The sequence below is a fragment of the Cheilinus undulatus genome, linkage group 2, assembly GCF_018320785.1.
Source record: "Cheilinus undulatus linkage group 2, ASM1832078v1, whole genome shotgun sequence".
NCBI classification, from domain to species: domain Eukaryota; kingdom Metazoa; phylum Chordata; class Actinopteri; order Labriformes; family Labridae; genus Cheilinus; species Cheilinus undulatus.
In genome coordinates, this window is record NC_054866.1 from 6835130 (window position 1) to 6857636 (window position 22507).

A 22507-nucleotide genomic window follows, 5' to 3' on the forward strand; every position below is an offset into this window, starting at 1 on the left:
ACAGTTTTCCAAAGTAGTAAATGGAAATAAAGTGGTATGTGGGCTGTCGAGGGTTAAGCTCACGTATGACTACTCACCCGAAGTGAAAAGAGGCCAAATATCGAAGCACGATATTAATCTGCAAAGAGGAACGAAGGCAGGCGGTGCTAGCTCTCAATGCTAGCCACGCTGTAGAGAGTATTAACAGGTTAACGTCACACCCACTCTTCTTTGTGTTCTGTTAGACTAGTTTTGACTATTCTAAATATAGATTTACGTTTAATCAACTAGGTAACTATACCACTAAGAACATCCTAACTAATACTAGCTCAGCTACACACAGACTGACTCGTGTTAGACTGCGGTGCATTCATGGTCTACCACAAACTGTAGGATGGATTTGGATCAGATATCTGATCTATTAATTACGTCCATATCGCACCTGATGCCAATATTGGATCGGATCCGTCCCATCCCTAGGGTAGAGTTGTTGGTAGAGTTTAGTATGGTTTTATTAATGGATCCATTTAAATTGTTTAGTGTGAGTTTTCTTTTAAATTAAAGATTAAATACATTACTATCTGTTGCTATCTAGTTTAAAGCTGCATTTGCAATTCTAAAAGTATTTTTTGAGCTGATCATTATCTTGTTTTTCCTACTCAAAGTATCAATTCAGGTACCTTTTTTTAAAGTATCAGTTTAGAACCGGTTTTGTTAAAAACCCAAATAATACCAAACCTTAGTAATATAGTGCTGTTGACAGAGATTGTGAATAAATCATAGTTTTCCAAGAATTAGGTAGACAATATAAAAACTAATGTCTTCTACATGATCACATTTTCATACCTTCATTTCCAAATTTAAACCATCTTTTGCTGAAATATGACAGCCAAAGCAGGAGTATTGGATTGAAAGTTAAAGTTTGGCACATCGCTGTGATACTCTTAGATTGTGGGTGATGTACTGCTGTTGACTGAGATCCCACATACACGTTTTACTTCAAACAAGGTCAAATACATGAGAAATAGTGTTTTTTCCATGCCCATATACCATGGTTTCTACCTCTGGTTGCTTGTAGTAAGTTTACCTTGAATGCCTATGACGTTATGGCTAATTATAAAATCTAAAAAGCAGCATAGACCGATTTTGTGGCTGATAAGGGACAGTAGGGAGTGGGCATGTCTTATCCCCCCTCCTTCCAGCCCTTATGACACAGGTGTCAAACTCAAGGCCATCCATCCATCCATCTTCCTCCATTTCTCTAACATCGGGTCGCGGGAGCAGCAGCCTAAGCAGGGAAGCCCAGACTTCCCCCTCCCTGGCCATTTCGTCCAGCTCTTCCCGGGGGATCCCAAGGCGTTCCCAGGCCAGCCGAGCGACATAGTCTCTCCAGCATGTCCTGGGTCTTCCCCGGGGCCTCCTCCCAGTGGGACCTGCCCAGAAGACCTCACCAGGGAGGCGTCCAGGATGCATCTAGACTCAAGGCCTGGGGGCCAAATCCGGCCCGTGGAACAGTTAAATCCAGCCCCCGAGATGCTCTCATATTTCTGTTATAACTGGCCCATCAGTATGAGGTCTGCAGATTTCCTCAAGTATTAAAATGTGAACTTATCCTGATGATTTAAGATATCCTTGTTAAGTCATACAATCTGAAAAAGTAAGGAGCAAAAATATTTAGATAAGAAGTCAGGTATGTGGGCAAAGAAATTAATTTGTGCTTTAATTTCAAATTTTCAATTTAGCATCTCACGATTAGGACTCAAATGTAGGATTTTGACTTTTTATTTCATACTTTGAGCATTTCAACTAATAATTTTGACTCTCATAATATTTTGAGCTTCAAGATTCATAATTATAATTTTTAAGTGATATTGACCATTTTAACCAATTATTTTGTATTTTACCTCATATTTTCAACTCTAAACTTTGACTTCACAATCCCATAGTTTGACCTTTCAGACTCACAATTTCAAATTTTTAATTATATTTTGACTTTTAGTTTCATGATTACAAATTTTATTTCATATTTTGACCTTTTAAACTCATGATTTTGTCTTTCTTTCTAATATATTTGCCATTAAAAACATTATTTTTCAATTTCAATTTCATGTTTTGACCTTTTTGAACTAATAAATTTACTTTTCTCAGATTGTGAGCCTTTAAACTTAATTTTTCATCTCTTTAAATGTCAAAATTGTTTATCATCAGTGCTAAGTTTTTTTTTTTTTTTTTCATATTTCATTACCGGAGAAACAAGGTTGACAGTTTATGATTAAAAAGGTGACCCTGTTAGGCCCTCAGGTTAGACCTGAATCCAGAATCTGGCCCCTGCTGGGACTGAGTTTGACACCCTCGCCTTATGACATGATAGAGCCTTGTGATGTCATAAAGGCACTTCACTTCACTTCTGAACTTCAGCTGGAACTCTGGGCTTTAGTTACTCTTTAAACATACAGAAAGAGGCAGAGATGGACATCTCTACCACCCATCTACAGCATCACCCTGTGCGAGGATAGACACAGGACTAAAGCGCAGTCTCTTGGTGTCCATATAAATATATAATAGACATTGTTAACAGCAATGTAAGGGGCCCTTCATAAACCAGAGGATTAACTCCTCTGGTTAGTTCTTGATTAGTTTTTGACTAGAAGGATTTACTCAATAACTGGGCACACAGCAGTCCTGCTCAATAAGTCAGATGGCTGGTATCTGGAGACTTCCTGACACTTGTTGAGCCTGAACGTGAAGCGTGGCGGCCCAAAGTTCTGTCCTGTGGAGATGAATGATAACCCTTGATCAACACCAGCTCTTTATGAAGTGGCACAAAGTGGTTCGACTTGAGCTCTGACAGCGGTCCCTCTCACTGAATCAAAGAACCGTGCAGATGTGTGTTCATGGGAACAGTTAGAGCAGCCCAGGCTCCCTCCACATCTGAACATCTTGGTTTGAATCATTCCTGATTCCATCTTTTTTGACGCCTGGGCAGCAGAGGGGGGATTGTGCAAGTTCACTTGGCAGGCAATCCTTAGGCCGACATCTGGAGAGCATTACGTCTGCAGGAGACGTGAAGCCAGGCTCGGTGCACGGCTTGCCCCTCGGATATCAAACTACGTGTCATTAACGCTGTTTTTTCCGCCGTTTCTTAACAGCTCACAGGAGGCAGGTTCGGCACCAGAGCTTGGCCTTTTTCAGCTGTTTGACAGAGAGAGTGCTGGTGTGACAAAATGAAGGAAAAACAAAGTGACAACAGCACGATAGGGCCTGCAGTACTCTCACTACGGTGGAGTGTTGGCTGGGAAAGACCTCTTATCCAAATCAACCATTTTTACATCCCTTAAAAACGCAGGTCCTCTTCGTTTAGGAACATTTTCAATGATAGTTTGACACCAGAAAACAGCAGAGGTAACAAATTGTTGCACCGTGCTTGCGTAACGTGAACAGGAGCATTTAGACGCATCACCAAACGCACATCATAGCCTACAGAGACAGACAGGTTAGCTGAGAGCCGTTCAGATACCTTTAATCTGTTCCTAGCGTTTAATAAACAGCTAACAGCATCGGGGAGAACATCTGTAGCTGCCCACTACCCGTGCTAAGGCTCTCCATGCTCAGCACAGAGGGTTTCCCACGGCTGAACGCTTTATTCACCGCGGCCATGTCGACACTAAACGCTTCATTTCTTACCTGGAGTCGCTCGGTCGCGGGTTGCCACATGTTAGCAGGCTCAGAGAGTCTCCGTGTTTGCTGCAGCTTCTTCTCTTTTCCCAGTCCCGTTCACATCTGTTCGCTTTCACGGCTGGCCCCTCCGTCCTCCTTCAATCTGGACTGCTCGGTAATGAATGGTGTGTTGCTCCGCCTGGCTGTAGTTTTTGGAGTGACCAGCAGGGAGAGCTGTCCGCTCTTAGTCTGTGTTTATGACTGTATGTACTGCTGCGTTCAGGTACATCAGGAAACGAGGGTTCAACCAGCAGTTTATAGATGGCTGACATCTTCAGCAGAGTGGAAAAAATCATGCCGAGATGCTTTATGGGAACTGAAAGTATTTTATATCAGAGAGCTTTGGTGACAGGATGAACTAACAGGTCGCTGCTTAGGTTCCAAGACCCAGGGCCCTTTGAAATCAGTCTGACCCTCCAGGTAACGTCCAATAGGCTGTAGTACAGAGGAAGATAGGGGCCACTGAAAAAAGGACACACAGCTTTTTTTTTCAGACTCAGGGAAAAGTCTGCCTTAATCTCAGAAATCTGAAATTGAAATTAAGATGAGATCAAAGTCAGAATTCAAGATCTAAGCCTGAATTTTAACTAAAGTAAGAATTCTGAGATTAAAGTAAAAATCTGGATGGCGCAATTTATCTGGATAGGTTTTGGGGGTTTTATTTGTGTTTTTTTAAACGATGACAAGCTGGAATGAAAACAAGCTGAAATGAAATAGGAGTAACAAGGCTATTTTTAAAATGTAAGGAGTATAAAATACAGATAATTGATTGAAAATGTAAGGAGTAGAAGTAAAAAGTAGGCTGAAAAATAATTACTCTAGTAAAGTATAGATACCCAAAATTTCTCCTTAAGTAAGGTAACAAAGTGTTTGTACTTAGTTACTTGACACCTCTGTATATGGAGTTTATTCCTGGTAGTGGCAACGTCATGTGTTATGTTGCTCTGATTGGCCCGTAAATATGTGACAGACAGAAGGTCATCCAATCAACCGCTGAGTTTCTTTTTAAAAGGCTCTGCCCTTTCCCAAACGCTGTATATCGAAGGTTTTCCAGATGGCTGTGTGAAACAAATCCATCTGGCATACCAGGTTACAGAATTATGAGATCAAAGTAAAAATCTGAGATCAAGTTCAGAATTCTGAGATTAAAGTTAAAATCTGAGATCAAAGAATTATGAGAACAAAATCAGAATTCAAGATCAAAGTCAGAAGTATGAGAGCAAGGCCAGCATTTTAGATCAAAGTCTAGATTAAAAAAAAACTCAGAATTCTGAGATTGAAGACAAAATTCTAAAATTAAAGTCAGAATTCTGAGATCATAGTCAGAATTCAAGATCAAAGTCTGAATTTCAAATAAAGTAAGAATCCTGGGATCAAAGTCTGAATTAAGAGATCAAGGTCAGCATTCAAGACCAAAGTTTAAATTTTAAATATAGTCAGAATTCTGAGATCAAAGAAAAAATCTGAGATCAAAGTCAGAATTACAAGATCAAGGCTAGCATTCAACATCAAAGTCTAAATTTAAAATAAAGTCAGAATTCTGAGCTCAAAGTTAGAATCCTGAGATCAAAGTCAGAATTATGAGATCAAAGTCAGAATTATTAGAACAAAGTCAGAATTCTAAGATTAACATCAGAATTCTGAGATCGAAGACAAAATTCAGAATTTTAGAGCGATGTTTGTGATAAAATGACCGCGGGATATTTTCAGATGTCAGTAAGTAGATCTGAATGGTGGTATCTCCATCTGCAGACACTGATTTTACAGACACAATATGTCTGTAGACATTAGAGACGGGCAGTCACCCAGTGATACCCAGCTGACCAATCACACAGCTGGAGGTCAGCATTGTTACATTATTTAGGAGGGGTATGTGGAGCTACATGTGTAGGCCTCTAGGTTTTGAGGTTTCATGGACGTACAGCGTACAGTACACCATCTGAATGGCCGTATGCGTAATAACCAAATAAAATGGAGCACAACATTCCCACTGTAAATCTTAGAGGGAGCAGCATCCCTGTAGGAAGCATGTCGGCTTTGTAGGCATCATAGATACCCTGAAGGACTCAGTGTGCATCAATTTTGATACTGTTGTGGAAGCTTAGATTCAAGCAGTAACTTCGAAAATATAACCAGAGCTCCACTGGGGAGGCTTTAACAAAAGAATGTTAATACTTATGGGTCAGTCAAAGCTCAGACCTCAATCCAATTAAGAATCTGTGGCAAAAGTTTTAATTTGTTTTTCATAAACATCTGATCTGACCCAGTGTGAGTTTTTGACCAAGAACAACAGGTGAAATGTGTTCAAATTTAGCCGCTGCCGTTTCAATTCAAGGTGACTGTCCTGGATTTTCTTTTTAAGAATTCCTTATGGTAGATACACATAATGAAATGTCACGTCAGATGTCCCTATGGTAAATAAACATGATGAAGTGCCCCATCAGATGACCCTATGGTAAATAAACATTATAAAGTGCCCCGTCAGATGACCCTATGGTAAATAGACATGATAAAGTGCCCCGTCAGATGACCCTGATGGTAAATAAACATGATTAATTGCCCCGTCAGATGACCCTGATGGTAAATAAACATGATTAAGTGCCCCCTCAGTTGACCCTGATGGTAATTAAACATGATAGAGTGCCTCGTCAGATGACCGTATGGTAAATAAACATGATTAAGTGCCCCCTCAGTTGACCCTGATGGTAATTAAACATGATAGAGTGCCTCGTCAGATGACCGTATGGTAAATAAACATGATAAAGTGCCCCCTCAGTTGACCCTGATGGTAATTAAACATGATAGAGTGCCTCGTCAGATGACCGTATGGTAAATAAACATGATTAATTGCCCCATCAGATGACCCTGATGGTAAATAAACATGATAAAGTGCCCCCTCTGTTGACCCTGATGGTAATTAAACATGATAGAGTGCCTCGTCAGATGACTGTATGGTAAATAAACATTATTAATTGCCCCGTCAGATGACCCTATGGTTAATAAACATGATAAAGTGCCCTGTCAGATGTCCCTTTATGGTAAATAAACATGATTAATTGCCCTGTCAGATGACCCTATTGTTAATTATACATTATAAAGTGCCCTGTCAGATGTCCCCATGGTAAATAAACATGATAAAGTGCCCCGTCAGTTGACCCTGATGGTAAATAAACATGATAAAGTGCCCTCTTATGAGGTTAATGGTGCCATCTTTAGTGTCCTTTTACTGAACTAAACCCAAGAGTGTGCATGTCCGACAGTGGAGATAAGCAGTTACATGCTATAGGCTCCTTGGTATGAAGACCATTTCCCCCTGACTTCCTCATTGTGTATCTTTGGGAGATAAATGGTTAAATATATCATAATTCATCTATTTTATTTCAGAAGTGTAGCAGGTATTATCATGGTTAAAAACAATGTTAAATCTTCAGCAGGATGTCCCACTACGTATTTCACTTTAGATAATTAATAGCTTTTTGTGTTCTGGTGCCCCTCAACATAATGCAGGTGCCTTTTTATAATTTTCTCCCCTGACCCTCAAACATCCTGACTCCCCCTTTGCATTAAGGGTCCAAAATGTAGCATTTTTCATTAGGTGTGTTTGATTGTTGAACATTTATATAAATGTGGACAGGAACATCTCATAAAGGAGGCGGTGTTGGGTCCTAAGGATAGACATGTAGAACACCACTGCTCTAGACCACAACCCTAGTAGACACTGTTTTTACAGATGGTGAACCTCTGCCCATCTTTACTTCGGAGAGACTCAGCCAGTTAACCTCATTAGTTGCAAAATGCACCACTGGCTGATTTTCATTAGTACCACCCTGTCCCTACTTTTTTGAGATGTTTCGTGTTAGATGGGTCTATTTACATTTTATACAGTGTCCCAACTTTTTTGGAATTGGGTTAATACTTGATCAAATGAGAAAAATATATTTCTTATTATCTTATTATAATTTGCTGCTGTTTGGGATGAAAGAAAACCAACTCCATGTGCAAAGGTTGTAACACAGAGATGGTGGAGAGCGTAAGGAGGATGAATACCGTGTAGCACTTAGCATTGGCATGAATCCCAACCTAATGAGACATAATTGTCACAATCATGAGGATTAGACCAGGTTAAAAGAGAGACGAATTTCCTTTAAGTCAGCCATGACTGCTTGATGCTCTGTAGGTTTGAGGCTAAATGATCACATTGCTGGAGCAGGAAGTGTAAACAACATCCACGAAAGAAAAAAGGCAAAGGAGTGGGAGTCTGTTTTTCTGCAATGCCCGAAGGTCATATAGCCAGCTGAGAGACGCATGAGCCGTGGGAACGACTTTTTATGGAGTGTTGGTAAAGTGAACACCCTCAGTGACCTCAGACTTTGTCCACATGTTCCTCATGTAAACATCTCTAAATACAGACCGCCACCGCCGAGTCACGCCACTTTATGTGTTCAGAGATGCTCAGAGCAGAGCCAACCAAATGTTACTGATGACTCTCATCTTTGCTGATAGGCTCTGGATGTCTCGTTTCTGAACTTTGACCTCCTTTACCCTGGAGGGTCAGTGCGTGTTTGGTTTGGCTCAACGTGAGATCGTTCATCAGGGACTTCATCTTTACATAACCTGCTTCATATATGAAGGTTTCATTTCTTTATCACCTAATATTCAAAATATTTTATTTTAAATCAGTAAAACTCACCGAGTCCTCATTTTAAACAAATGAACATGTACTCCTTCACCTCATTTAAGGATAACAGGGAAACAAGGTCACACTTCCCCAGTCTGATTTCAAAAATAGACCTGATGTTTTGAAGCAGCCTGTTTTTGTAACATTTAAGAAGATCAGAATGAGCATGACCGGAGCAACTCACCACGGAATTAGTCCTCAGCTGCCTCTAAGAAACGTGGGAAATACAAGAATAGGAACATATTTTAATTCATTCAGACCACTATAGGGATATTTCTGTGTGTTAGGTTGTTTAAAGTACTTGTCAATAGTAGGGCATTATCCTCCAGAGATTTCAGTGTGTGTTGTCCCTTTAAGGAGAGTGCATTTGGGGCAGAGGCGGACTCCAGACCTGGGGCCTCAAACAGCTTAGGGGCCCCGTAAACACTCACTTAAAGGAAGGGTTCTCAAACTTTTCAGCCTGTGACCCCCCCAAGATAAAGATGCCAGAGACTGGGGACCCCCTCTGTGCCTGAAGGTGGTTGAACACAGACATGCACATTCAAGAAAAATAATGTAAAGACAAGGACGTCTATAAGGGAGGAGAGCTTTCTGGGGCCCTGTCAAACTGGGGGCCCAGGGAGGTCAGGAAAGTCAAGGTCTTAAGTAAAATAATCTGTGATAACCTTTTTTTATTTTGTTTTACCTAGATAACAACCATTTCTATAAAAGCATCAAATGTATTTTTGTTCATTTGTGCTGTAGTATATGGCCATCTTAAAAGGGTATTTTGTTTTTTTCTTAAACAAAATTAAAAGAGGTTAAAAATGTCCAAAAAAAAAAAAAAAAAAAAAACTGAGGAAAATGTGGTAAAATGGGATTTGAAAAGTAGCACAAATTGGTTAAAAGTGGCAAAATATTAGATCAAGTGGCAAAATATAGGGAAAAGTGACAAAAAATTTGTTGAAGAGGCAAAATCAGGCATAAAAAATGGTTAAAGGGGTTAATTGTCAATATTGGCATATAAATGGCAGAAATGGGTGGAAAAGGTGGTGCCCTCAAACGCGATGAGCCAATCACAGTGCATATACCACTCCAATACACTCGGACATCGGCTGCCTGGACGTCCATTGAAATGAATAGGAGAAAGTCGTTTGTCGTCCGGTTTTATGAGGTTTTTTTTTTTTTTTTTTTTTGAGATTTTAAGTTTAAAAATGGTCAAACAGTGTCCATGAGGTACATGCGACTCCAACACAAGGTATCCTGAGAGGCTGGGTGATGGAGTGTATTTTTTACCCTTTCCTAAGCCACATCTAAACTGAGAAAAGTGTCTTCTGTGGATAAAAGTTTTGCGGTAGACCACAACATCAACTCAACGTGGATAAAATTAACAACATCTGTTCTAAGGTAAGCCAACATCGTATTTGAGGCAGCATATTGTCACTTTGCTGTAAAGAAATATAAAGTTATCTTTAACATCTCTAACGTTAGCTAAAGTTAGCCGAACGTTAGCTCCTAGCTGCGTTGTTTGTTGTGTCACGTTGTTTGTTGGGAGTTCATTGGCATTTTTTGTTCTAGTTTTTATTCTGTGGTGATCGTACATCATTGTTAGCTGTGGTCCAAAGGGCTCTAGTTAAACTTACGTTAACTCCTGGTGCTTAGCGTCGTTAACTTATCTGTAATAGCCGAGATAACAGAGGTTGGCAAACGTTATGCTGAGTAAGTCAATGTAAATACTGTAGCTAACTACCGGAGAGACACTCTTGGTAAAGATGGTAAAAAGGCCGTTATATTTTTCTCACATTCTGAGCCAAAAACCTTAACTTTAGTGGCACTTTGATGCTGATCCTCTATCTTGTGGTCTGAGATTGTGATGGCAACGAGATGCGGTTTATCACGTTTGCACTGGGACCTGTAAATTTTGGCTTGTAACTGAAGCTTTTTATCGACCTTCTCGACAATAAAATGATTAATATATCCCTCCAGTGTGTCGTTTAGACCCTTTTGGTGACTTCTAGATGATATGTGATCTTTCTGTCTCCAAAAATCATCAATGGCCTCCTGTGAAATGTCTCCTACTGTGACAACTGCAATAGCGCCTGTGACTGAATGTTCATTGTTTGTCCGAGTGAGTGGAGGGGGCGTGGCTTAGCCATAGGTCAGTTAGATTTAAAAAGTGGAACAATGGGTTTGGAGTGGCAAAAATGGGCAGGAAAGGTGGTAAAATGAAACTGAAAAGTGGTAAAAATTTGGTTTACTGAGGCAGAAATGGGTTAAACTGGCAAAAATGGGTGTAAAAAGTGGTGGAAAATGGTTAATAATGGCAAAAATGGGTCAACAGAGACAACAACAGATAGGAAATGTGTTGGAAAGGGCTTAAACGTGACAAAAATGTCTTAGTGGAACAAATGGGCAGAAAAGATAGTGAATTGGAATTAAGAAGTGGCAGTACTGGGATTTAAGTGGCAAAATGTGTTAGAAGTGTCAAAAATTAGGGGGAACAAGTAAAGGAAAAAAATGTGGCAAATATGGTGCAAAGTGGCATGAATTGGCATAAATTGTGCAAAACTGATGAAAAGTGGCAAACATTCTATCACATACAGTTGAGTTGGAGTTGTAGGGCTTGGACGTCGACTGAATGGATGTGTGTATGAACACTGAATTTAGGGACTCTCTTGAGAGAGCACAGCACAAACTGGTAGAGCAAACATGATTGGTCCATCTTCAACCTGTTTGACATTGGTTGGTTCATCTCTCAACAGTGCCTGCTCACTTTTTCCACTGGTCACAGAAGTGAAATTCACCATACATATTCCCCATAGACATTTGGTAAAATCCCTTTAACAACACTTTAATGCCAACTCTTCAGTGCTATGGAAGCAGTTCATTGTTCAGATCATAGACTGTAAGATTGTGGTACAAAAAAATTCAACCCCCGTACAGTGAGAGCACAGTAAGACACTAGCTAATGAGACACGCTTGGTGTTTTGAACCAGGCTGTAAACCAGTTTATTTCCAGTGTAAAAACCGGCTGTTAAACAGATGTCCAGATGGGACTTCTGGTGTTCCTGCAGCCAGCCTCAAGTGGACACTCGCGGTATTGCAATTTTTTGCACTTCCGCATTGACTTCATTTTTCAGGAGCGGAGGTTGCCGCTTGGTTCAGATGTAGTCTGACTGTCATTCGAGGTTATTTCAAACAGGGCCTATGTTCTTTCAATTGCATGGTTTGTTTAAAGATCCTGTAAAGTGGAATCCATAATGTGTGTCTTAACACTCTAGACATGTTGGAATATGGTTGCCATAAAGATGTGAAAACACTGAGGTCCACATCTGACTGAATTTTTTATATAAACTGTTTTAATCATACAGTTTTTCTCCTCTTTCCTGGCTGGGTTTAATTTGGGAAGGGGCAAATATGTGGACTGGTGATGTCACCGACCCAGAAAGAGGCGTAACCTCTCCCTCCTAATGCTACAATAGAGTGGTGAAGGAGTGAGTCCTACAACGCGGAAGTTAGCATTTTAGCATTCCGGTTCCCTCATCTGAAAGTCTATGGGATTTTTGAATGAGTTTTCTCTGTAAGTAATCTGTAATCTGTAAATTTCATAAACTTTTATTGGACACAGACACAATAATCCAAAAGCCCACAGAAAAATCCCATAGGCTCGACGCCGAGGGAACCCATGCAACGCTAACTTCCGTGTTTGCCTACAAAATTACACCCCGACTGCACCACTCTATGATATGAAATAACTGGACAGTTCATCTCAGTACAGTCTGTTGTTAGCTGATCTCACTGCCTTCAATGAAAGCTAACAGCAATTACGCATTGTGAGGTAAATTAGCCAAATCTATCAGCCACAGTGGTCTATGGATTATTAAAAGCATCATAACAGAGATTTGAGCCAGAAAAGGGACTTTGTCGCCGCTCTGGCACAGAGCCAGGCAGCTGCGCTCTGATCGCAAGGTCACCGTAAGGTCAGGGGGCAGGCTTGTAGAATGAGTGCTTTCATGCTTTCATCCAATCAGGTTGTAGCTTTTTTTTTTTTTTTTTTTTTGACAACTGAGAGTATCGTTTATCTGTTGAGTGGGCGTGGCTTCAGCTCATTCAACAGACACGCCAACACCATCCTGGAGCAGATTTTACTGCCCCATTTTTCATTATTTTAAAGCTTGATTTTTATCAACTTGAGATGTTTTATTTGACTGAAATTTGACCTGGCGGTTCAAAACACAATGGCCTGTCATACAACAAACCTAAATACAGATTTATTATTGATGAAACTTTAATTTTCTTAACAAAAAAGATGCTGTTATGAAAATGAAATGTTACATTCTATCTTAATAGCTGCAAAGTTATCAAATTGCTTTAATCATATCAGAACTGACTGAGTGTTTATCCATGAACCCTAACCCCACCCCAGAAAATAATTCAAACGTCTATGCTTCTGAGGGTCAAACTGTTCCATGGTCTGAACGTACTCTGATTGGTAGGAATATCCCCATTTTGGGTTGAAGGAGTTGATGGTCGGGCGTTAGACCATTTAGGAACCTCTGATACAGTCGACATAAAATCAAACCAGAAACCATGTCTGTTCTGTTCAGTCGAATCTTTATTGTTTACATCTTTAACATAGATAATAGGTAACTATGAGGTTGTTGTGTTTAAATGAGAGAAAGAAATCAAAACGCTAGCTGAGCCTATTGATAAAACATCACTCCACCTGGAGAGAGACTACACAGCTGCACACACAGAGATTTTCACACAGAAGCACATCGATCCTGGAGCAATCATCCCCCGCCGTCTCCGATCCAGCGAGGAAACTCTCGACTCCACACCTTCAATACTACAGGTGAATGTGTACACTGGCATACACAGGTACAGAGTTAAATCCACTACTGTTCTTTGAGAAACAAACCGACCTATTCTGCTAAAATCACTGAGATACAGACAGCAGGATGGAAGGGTCACGGTGCTCCAGTAAACCCACTGGTGGGGCCATGCCGTCATGTGGTACCGCCTTGGCTTGGTTCAACTGTGCTCGATTATTTTTGATTTCCCATTTGGGATCATGAAATGGAAAGTTTCACTCGGTAAAGACACTGCTAACCACTGATTGGCCAGAGAGCACTGTCACTGGGAGCACAGGAATCTAATCCCTTTTGTGGCAGTCTACCTTCTGCTGTATAACTTGACCAGACATTCCTGTTCTTTTCAGCAGTATTCAATCTGACTGCTGGACCACATGGAGAAGAAGAGCCTGGGACCAAAACTGAGTCAAGTTGAGCCAAGTTGAGCCGGTACTACATCAGGAAATGCACCATTTCTTTACTAATCATACACCACTGAGAAACTTGCATGTAAAGAACAGGACAATATGTACTTTAAAATAAAGGAAATATGTGACTTATACTGTGTACATGAATGTTTTTGTTCTACTAACCACAAGTTACCCCAAAGGAAATATCTGGTAAAATCCCGACAGAGAGAAATATAACTGCAATTAAAAACACAACAACAACAACCCATTACAAAGGATTTTTAAAGAAACACAGAACATCAAATCTAACCATGCACAAAGTAAGGCAACCTACTGCAGAAACCTTTAAATATAGAAAAAGAGGCGGCGTACGCACCGAGAGGAGTGAAACTTTTCCTACAACGGCTGTCAGCCCCGTCTGCTGAGTTTAAGCTGAGACGCTGAGGCTCTAGGACGACAGGCAGGCGGTCTGGTGCAGACTAAAGCCGAGGTCAGACGACACGATATAACCAGGACTGCACCCCGATATGATGGCCATGGGGTTTCAGGACCCATCAGCCCTAGAAATTGATGGTTTTTGCCCTTGTGTTATGTGGACCAAGAACACATCTGAGACTCTTTACAAACTCCCGACAAAAGGTCTGGTATGACCTATTTCTCTTTCTGCCTTCTATGATTTATTCCATCACTTGAAGGCCATTTACGTTGAGCAACATTTTGTTTGTCAAACTGACACTTGGATTTATCGTACGAAACTTTCTCTGCACGCACGAAACCTATTTCTGCTCTTGGATTGTTTTTTTTTTAAATGTTCCAACCAGTGGGAAACAGGAAGAGGATGAACCAATCATGTTAGCTCTGCCCGTTGTTGCTATGCTGTTCTCCAGGAGACATTTGCTTTGATCTTGCTAATAGAGTACTAACATTCTGTCACATACACACACATCATCTCAGTCTACTTCAAAGCCTTGTAACGCCAACTCAGTTTTTCCTTCAGAGTTAATTTTTGCCTTAAAATTAGACAAATTATTATATGATTTATTTATTTATTTAGTTAAATAATGATTTTTGCTCTAGGACTTTTAAAATGAGTGTGTATGTGACAGAATGTTGGAACTCTCTAGTGGGATCAAAGCAAATGTCTCCTTGAGAACAGCACAGCAACAACGGGCAGAGCAATCATGATTGTTTGATCCTCTACCTGTTTCCTATTGGTTGGTTCATCAAAACAATCCAAGAACAGAAATAGAGCTCAACAGTGCCCACCCATTTTTTATCAGGGGCTCCGGATCCGGAAGTGAAATTTGCCATTCAAATCCCTTGTAGACGTTTTGCAAAATCATTATTACAATGCTTTATTGCATGAACCAAACTAACCAGCTACTCATGACTATAGAACATTCGATTTGGCGCAAAATCACCATTCAGAAACATTAAAAAAAAGGTAAAGGGACAAGACTGTGTACATATTTATTTACAAGGAGGAAAGAACTATGCATCCCACAATCCATTGCTATCCATTTTGTTTGTTGTTTAGGATAGTTTTCAAAGCTTTAAAATCATATATGTACCTTTTATTAACTCTTATCTTTAGAACAGTGTTTACATTTGAAATAATGTCATATATTGGAATTTGCATATTGCTTCAAACTTCTGCAGCATGTAGTGTCATCAACAGTCAACAGCCTTTGTTTGAGGCTCGGTAGACATTTCCGTCTTAACTGGAGATTCCAATTGGAGATGTTGCTATGACACTGAAGAATTGTGGGTATTATGGTGAGATTGTGATGTTTTTATCTAAACGGGGTTCATACCTTGCAAACTTTTATCTTCTACAGGAGCATATACCATCATTTCATACTTGGGTATCTCATGCTAAGTCTAACCAGTTAAACTAATCCACAATGGAGGAAAATTTTTACTTCCGAAACAACACCATTGAGCCCTGCATGTTTGGAGCAGACAGAGAAAGTTTCGTACGTGAAAACAGAGGAAAATCAGAGGGTGCCAGTTTGACAAAGCTACATTCACACTGCAGCCCTAAATACTCGAATCCTCGAACTGATAATTCTTATATCTGTTTTCTTTTTTTGTTCAGCGGTTAGAACTGCAGGTGAATTCCAGAAGATCAGACATGTATTTGATTGAGGTCAGTGTATTTTCTGGCAGATCTATTTCCTGGTTGGGAGAAACGGTCATTATTCTGTTTTTTGTTTTTGACCAAAAATGGAAAAAAAACGGAAAAACAAATAACATTTTAGAAAAAGGGGTGCAATTCCTGTTTTGTTTTGTTTTTCTATTGTTTTTATTTTTCAATTCTGCTATTTTGTTTTTTTCAATGAAATACTTGAGGAAAAGGAAATCTTGTGAACATAGAGTAAGGTGAGCTTTTCAAAATAAAAGCCTCCATGTCAAAACAAGAGCCATTTTTGGTCAAAAATGGAAAAAAAAAGCTGATATGAAAAGATAAGATTCAATGTGACTTGTGCTATTCACGCTATCAGGAAAAATCATGCAAGGGTCAAGTCTGAGCAAAAAAGAAACAAAACAAAAAAAAAAAAACAGATTTTGGGTCACTTTTAACTGCAATATGTACGTAGGGTCAACCTACATGAGAGGAGAATGGTTTGAGCTCAAACACAGATAATTTGAGCAAGCAACTAAAGATTTGAGAGCCAGCAGACATTTTGAGCACAAGCAGAGAAAATCTAAGCACAAGGAGGCAGTTTAGAACAATAAGTCATGATCTCAAAATGTTGAAATGTGCTCGAGTTTTGCAACAATAATGATTCCATACATCACGTCAAAGGCATTGACTAATGAGAGCACAGAGTGTTCAGCATGTGCTACGGTCACAAGGGTAAGCAAACCAAATGAAGGTAGAGCGAAGAAAATGGTGCTGCGAGATTTACTAAAAGACAGAGAAAAGTCTGTCAACTCTGAGAACATCTTTGCCTTTACGTTATGTTGCCAAGGGACGACCGCAATGTAAGGAAAATGAGAAATGTAGACAAACAAATACTTCAAATATCTAGTACAGTATGTACAACATGTCTTCTTTCCAGGTGTTGTCTAGCCTCGCCCCTTATTTCAACGTCTACATGTCAGTTGCGGTCATTGGCTAGGTACCCCCCGCATAGTCCATTGGCTAGTTATGGCATACCTGATCTGACATAGTGACCACAGTAACGGACGAAAAAGTTGTGGCGTCTGACCTCAGCGTTCGTCTCGGCCCTTGATCAGCAGAGGTTAGTGCCGTCTGTTTTAGTAACTTATCTGATGCTAAAAAGCTTGTATGCTACAGTAAAGCCTTATCGTGGGCTCTGACAGGAAAATAGGCGTATCAAACTCCATTTTTTTAACTACAGAGCATGTTTTGGATTTTTTCCTCCATTTTACATTCAGTTATGTTTGCTGCTGTTATTTTTTCTTAATATTAAAAATGAGTATTATTTTTACTGACTTTCTTCATGTATGTACGTGAATCTACGTGTCTGTGCGTGGTACGTGTAGAGCTTGTGATTGGCTTGTGATTAAGTTGTGTTTTACAAATCCTTCGTCTTGATGAGGGTCACCAAAGGCTTGTCATCAGGACTGTAGTCTTCATAGGCAATGGGGGTGGCATCATACATGGCGGGCCGGGACTTCTTTCCAAATCTAAAGGGACGACAACAAAACAAACAGTTCTTGAACACGCCTTTAACATGCATAAGGCTCTGTCTGTGTATTTAGTAATAGTGTTGATCAGTTTGGGTCCAAATTTTGACTTCTGAGCACAAAATATTTAAGTTCTTCTAAAAATAATAATTTTCTGCTGGCTAAGCTTTGATGTATTGGCGCCATCCATCGCCACCATTGAGCTCAACAGTTACCGCCCACTTTTCCCTCTACCTTTAACCTCACTAACAGCAGACCACAGCTCAAACTTGCAGTCCATTGTCTTTTTCTCACCATTTAAACTGACTTTTGCTGGATTGTTAAATTCACTTCTAGAAGTAGAACCAAACTGAATGTGGATGTTTTGCGCATAAAGGCGAGATCAACCAATCAGAAACGTCACTGTGACACTTTTACTATTGTGGATATCCTAGTGCTGTTGGTCTCATTGAATTAATTTGATGATAAAGGTATTTATGTATATTACTATCCTAACAAGTCAGATAAACTGTTTCATATATGCATTGCATGGATATGTTTCACATTTACATCAACCTACCATACGAAGAGTTGAGAAGGGCAGGACTTTTACAAAAATTCTCAGAAGGTGATTGGACGAACTCTTTGTCTGGCATCATTAGGGGCCAATCAGAGTGACAAGACTAAATGAGGTAGAACATGCACAGCTCCAGTAGTAACCTAAGCTTGGCAGACAGGCACTGCTATCGTTTGAACAGTGGAGTTTGTTGGTGGATCAAACTCATGGGGAGGCTGGTCCGTTGAAGTTTCTGCTCTGCCAGCTTTCAGTGTGGCTCTTTGCGCTTGGTTAATAAACAAATGTGGTCCAGTTTGGATAAAACTGCCGTTACACTACAGCTACATCCTGGCTAATCGCTACAAAGGCTCAACTATTGTACATACAGGCTTAGAGTACAACTTAACCCTCACTGTAACTATCAAAAAGCAGGTCCACAAAAGAGTGGGAAAATCTTTCAGTCATGAAAAGCTTTGTTCTGTTTTTTACTCTTCATTTAATCAAGAAACATGGTCCACTTCCTCTAAAACTGCTGCTATACTAGAGCTTCTGTACATCTATACATCTGAGCTAATTGCTACACCAGCACAGCTTCCAGTACAACTAAACCCTGCCCGTAGCTATCGCCTCATTCTCCTCAAACAATGCTGATTGGTTAGGTCCAATCATTTCAGACTGGAGCGTTGACATATGGATTTGCCTGATGACAGACATGGAATCTGGGCCATCTGTCTGCTTTGCAAGGTTTGTCTTTTACCTGATCATATACCTTTGTCATACCTTTATTTTTTAGACAAGATCTTTAGAAAAAGATTGATACATTCCCTTTGAGAGGCTGTAATAGATTGAATGATTGGTGCAAACAGGCAGGTTCAGCTCATCAGGGACGTCACTGTGACACTCTAGGATTGTGGGTAATGTAGTGCTGTTGGCCTGTGTCATGAATAAACCATATTTTTCTCAAAACAAGGTAAATGACATGACAAATAGTTTCTTTTCCATGTCCATGCATCATGGTTTCTCACTCAGGTAGCTCGTGGTGAGTCTACCTTAAACTGTACAACATTATAGCTGATAATCAAATCTAAAAAGCAGCATAGAAGTTGTGGCTGATAAGGGACAGTAGGAATGAAGGAGTGGGTGTGTCTTATTGCCCCTATCTCCCAGTCTTTATGACATCATAAAGACATTAGAGACGTGGTGTCATAAAGACATTTGCTTAAATTCCTGGATAGATCAATCAAGGCTGGAAGTCTGGGCTTTGGTTACTCTTTAAATATGAAACTGCTTCTGTGTTTAACCGTTATAACTTGTAAACTACCTTGACCATCACAGTGTTATGCTAACCACTGAAATAACAGCCAACAACAAAAAGGTAAACAGTATTTCCTGGAAAAAGGTCTGACACCTATATCACTCAAAGCGTGAACATAAAAGTATTACATTATTGAAGATACAAAAACTGTGGCTGTTCTACCATGTTTCTATGTTGCTCCTTATGTCTCTGATCTCATCACTGACCTTGCATGGCGAATGGAGGCGATGGCGTTGCTGAACTCGCTGTCGATGCTGCGACAGTTATAGAACTCCTGGTAGGCGTGGCGGGACGAGCCCTGGTACTCAATGCGGCTGATGCGACAGATCCCCACAATGAGGATGATGAGCATGAGGACGAAGGCCACACACAGCGCTCCGATGATAATGTAGAGGGAGTGGCGAGGCATGTTGGTCAGCGTGTCGTCGGTGTGAGCAGGCTTCCATTGCAGGTCTGACAAACAAACAGACGTAAAATCAGCTGGTTTTCAGGTTTGTAGATGAACTGAATTTTGGTGGCGGCTCACTTACGGATCTCACAGCTCGGTCCAACCCACCCAGGTTGGCAGTGGCAGGTGTAGCCATTTGATTGGTCGATGCAGGTGCCTCCGTGGTGACAAGGGTTGCACTCGCACTCGTTGATGTCGACCTCACAATTCTCCCCTAGGTGGACATGGTGGGTTTAAATTAATGGAAAAAAACGTGAAAAAACCTGTGGTGTCATTATTGTTCCAAAACTCAAGAGCACATTTTAAAGTTTTTAAATCATGACTTATTAATTTTGCTGTCACATTTTTTTTTATAACTTTCCATTCAAACCCTCCTTTATGCTCTAAACTGCGTCCCTTTGCTAAAATGACTCAGATAGTGTTGTAAATGTGTGTTTGCACTCAAATCTTTAGGTGATATGGTTAGATATCTGCTCTAGGATGGTGTGAGCATGTCAATTAATGAGCTGAAGCTACACCTACACAAGAGAGATACAATCCTCTCAAATGAAAAAAAAAAAAAGCTATTTGCCCGCCCCCTGACCTTACAGTGACCTTGTTATCAGAGCGCAGCTGCCTGGCTCTGTGCCAGAGCAGAGACAAAGTCTGTTTTCTGGTTCAAATCTCTGTTTGATGCTTTTAGTGATCTGTAGACCACTGTAGCTGATAGATTAGGGAAGTTTACCTCACAATTTACAAAAAACAGCATTTAACTGGCTGTTAACTTTCAGTGAAGGCAGTGACATCAGCTAATAACAGACTGTACTGAGGGGAACTGCTCTGTGATTTTATATCATTGTAGCATTGGCGGGCCAGGGTTATTCACCGTTGTGGGCCGGTGACAAAACCAGCCCATATATATGCTCTGCCCAAATTAAACCCAGGCAGGAAAGAGGTGAAAAACTTTCTCACGGTCTAAATCCAAAATTCAGTGACATGCAGATCTCAGTGTTTTTACATATTTACAGCAACCTTATTCCAACATTTCTAGTAACCTGACACGTCAGATTGATTTGTTTCACACATCCATCTAGGAAAGCTTCAAAGGGAAATGTTTGAGAAAAGGCAGAGGCTTTGAAAAAAAACTCGGAGTGTGATTGGATGAATGTTCTGTCTGTCACATCTCTATGGGCCAATCAGAGCAACAAAACACGTGACGTAGCTGCTATCAAACCGTGCGTGCACAGCTACTGAGGAATAACGCGAAACATGGTTACTGTGGGCATGTAAGTAACAGACGTTTAAAACAGCTAACTGCTGTTCTTTGTTCTTCTCTTAACGAAGAAATGTCGTCAAGTTTTGATAAAAGTGGCGCTTTAGCAGCATCCACGCTAATCTCTTCCTCCATAACTGCACCAGCTCTTGTTGCTGCTTGTTTACGTCACGACTCTGCTGCGCCTGAAAGTACTGCCCCTCGTCGTTGATTGGTCCTGTCACTTTCTAACCGGGCCAAAACGGTTCAGATGGGAGCCTTGCAAGATGGATTCGCCAGTGAGAAACAAGGAAACGGGTATATCCATCTGCTTTGCAAGGATACATATCTAGTGTATTAAGGCGCAAATTTGGGGTTTCTCTTTACAGGTTCTTTAAGGGTGTTTTCACACCTGAATGGCTTGACCAAGATTTGTGATTTTGTTACATTGTATATATTTAGTTCAGTTGGTTTCACTCTGATATTACTGCAAACAGACCAACAGACATTACATCACATGATCTACATGATATCGTCTTTAACTATGTGGGTTACGTGTCTCTATAGTTTACACTGACTGGTAGCTTGTATACAGAACAAACATGAATGGCCAACTCAAAGACCAGTACATGTGGCTAGCCCGAGTTTTAGCCTTAAGAGCTTCCACAGGAAAGGAGAAGACAGTATGTAATCCTGTGAGCCATGGCAATGCTGACTCAGGAGAGAGGCTAAGTGGTGTGACTCGTGGAAGCATCACTTTTTCACAGATCATCACACACATTCATAAACTGCTGCCCCCGTTTCTTTATCTTCAGGTGGTACTGTTCTCCTGTCCTCTTGGATCACTCTCTCGGAAAACAGTTGGAAAGTTTATGTGTTTTAAGTTGGCCCCTGATAATGTCTTTTCTCCCCACATGTTTCCACGGCTTGTTTTGGTGTTGGATTTCCTTTTATGGTTCTCTTGCCGTAAATTCGTCTCAGTTCAAACCTTCAAAATAATGCTTTCAAACTAGGCGTGAACCCAGCCGCGGTTCAGTTTGGTCTGGATGAGACTGCCTCTTTGGGTCAGACCAAGGTTGGGCTGTCTGGTCTGGACCATGGTCCAGGAGAGGTTTCCTACCTGTCATTTAGGTTCAGATCAAACGGAAAAGTTCAGAAGTCTGGATCAAAGACTTAGGTGTGAAAACAACTAAGTGAGTTCCAACATTTTATCACAAACACACAAATCATCTCAGTTGACTTCCAAACCCTGTAACACAAACTCAGTTCCTCCTACAGAATCCATTTTGGTTTTAAGAAGTAAACACATTATTCAGCTTTTTATGCTGGTTTCACTTTTTTGTTATTTTTTAAAGATTTTTTGATAATTACAGTTAAAGTGTGATGATGATTTCTGGCTCTCAAACTTCCAGTGGTTGTGTATGTGATTGAATGTTGGGACTCTCTTAGTGAGATCATAGCAAATGTCTCCTGGAGAACAGCACGGCAACAACAAGCAGAACAAACACGATTGGTCGGATCATCACAAATCCAAGAGCAAAATTATGTTCCATGCTCACAGAGAAAAAAATCAGAGTGTTGGTTTAAAAACCAGCAGAATCAACCTGAATGAGAGGACAATAGTTGGAGCATCAGAGCAGGAAATCTGAGCAAGAAACTAAAGATATGAGAGCAAACAGACATTTAAGCACAAACAGAGAAAATC

At 40.4% G+C, this 22507-nt stretch overlaps 2 protein-coding genes across 2 annotated transcripts in view; both read right to left on the reverse strand.

The window, feature by feature from the left end:
• The window catches only part of pid1 (phosphotyrosine interaction domain containing 1), a 77341-nt gene extending 73543 nt beyond the window's left edge, over positions 1-3798 (reverse strand). Inside the window, exon 1 of the mRNA XM_041803012.1 lies at positions 3664-3798. Coding sequence (XP_041658946.1) covers positions 3664-3693 — 30 coding nt within the window. The 5' untranslated portion in view covers positions 3694-3798. The remainder of the gene's footprint in view (positions 1-3663) is intronic.
• Positions 3799-15991: 12193 nt separating this feature from the next.
• The window catches only part of dner (delta/notch-like EGF repeat containing), a 92441-nt gene continuing 85925 nt past the window's right edge, over positions 15992-22507 (reverse strand). Inside the window, exons 11-13 of the mRNA XM_041810646.1 lie at positions 19654-19785; positions 19330-19576; positions 15992-17273 (exon numbers count right to left, since the gene is read on the reverse strand). Of these exons, the coding sequence (XP_041666580.1) occupies positions 17162-17273; positions 19330-19576; positions 19654-19785 (491 nt within the window). The 3' untranslated portion in view covers positions 15992-17161. The remainder of the gene's footprint in view (positions 17274-19329; positions 19577-19653; positions 19786-22507) is intronic.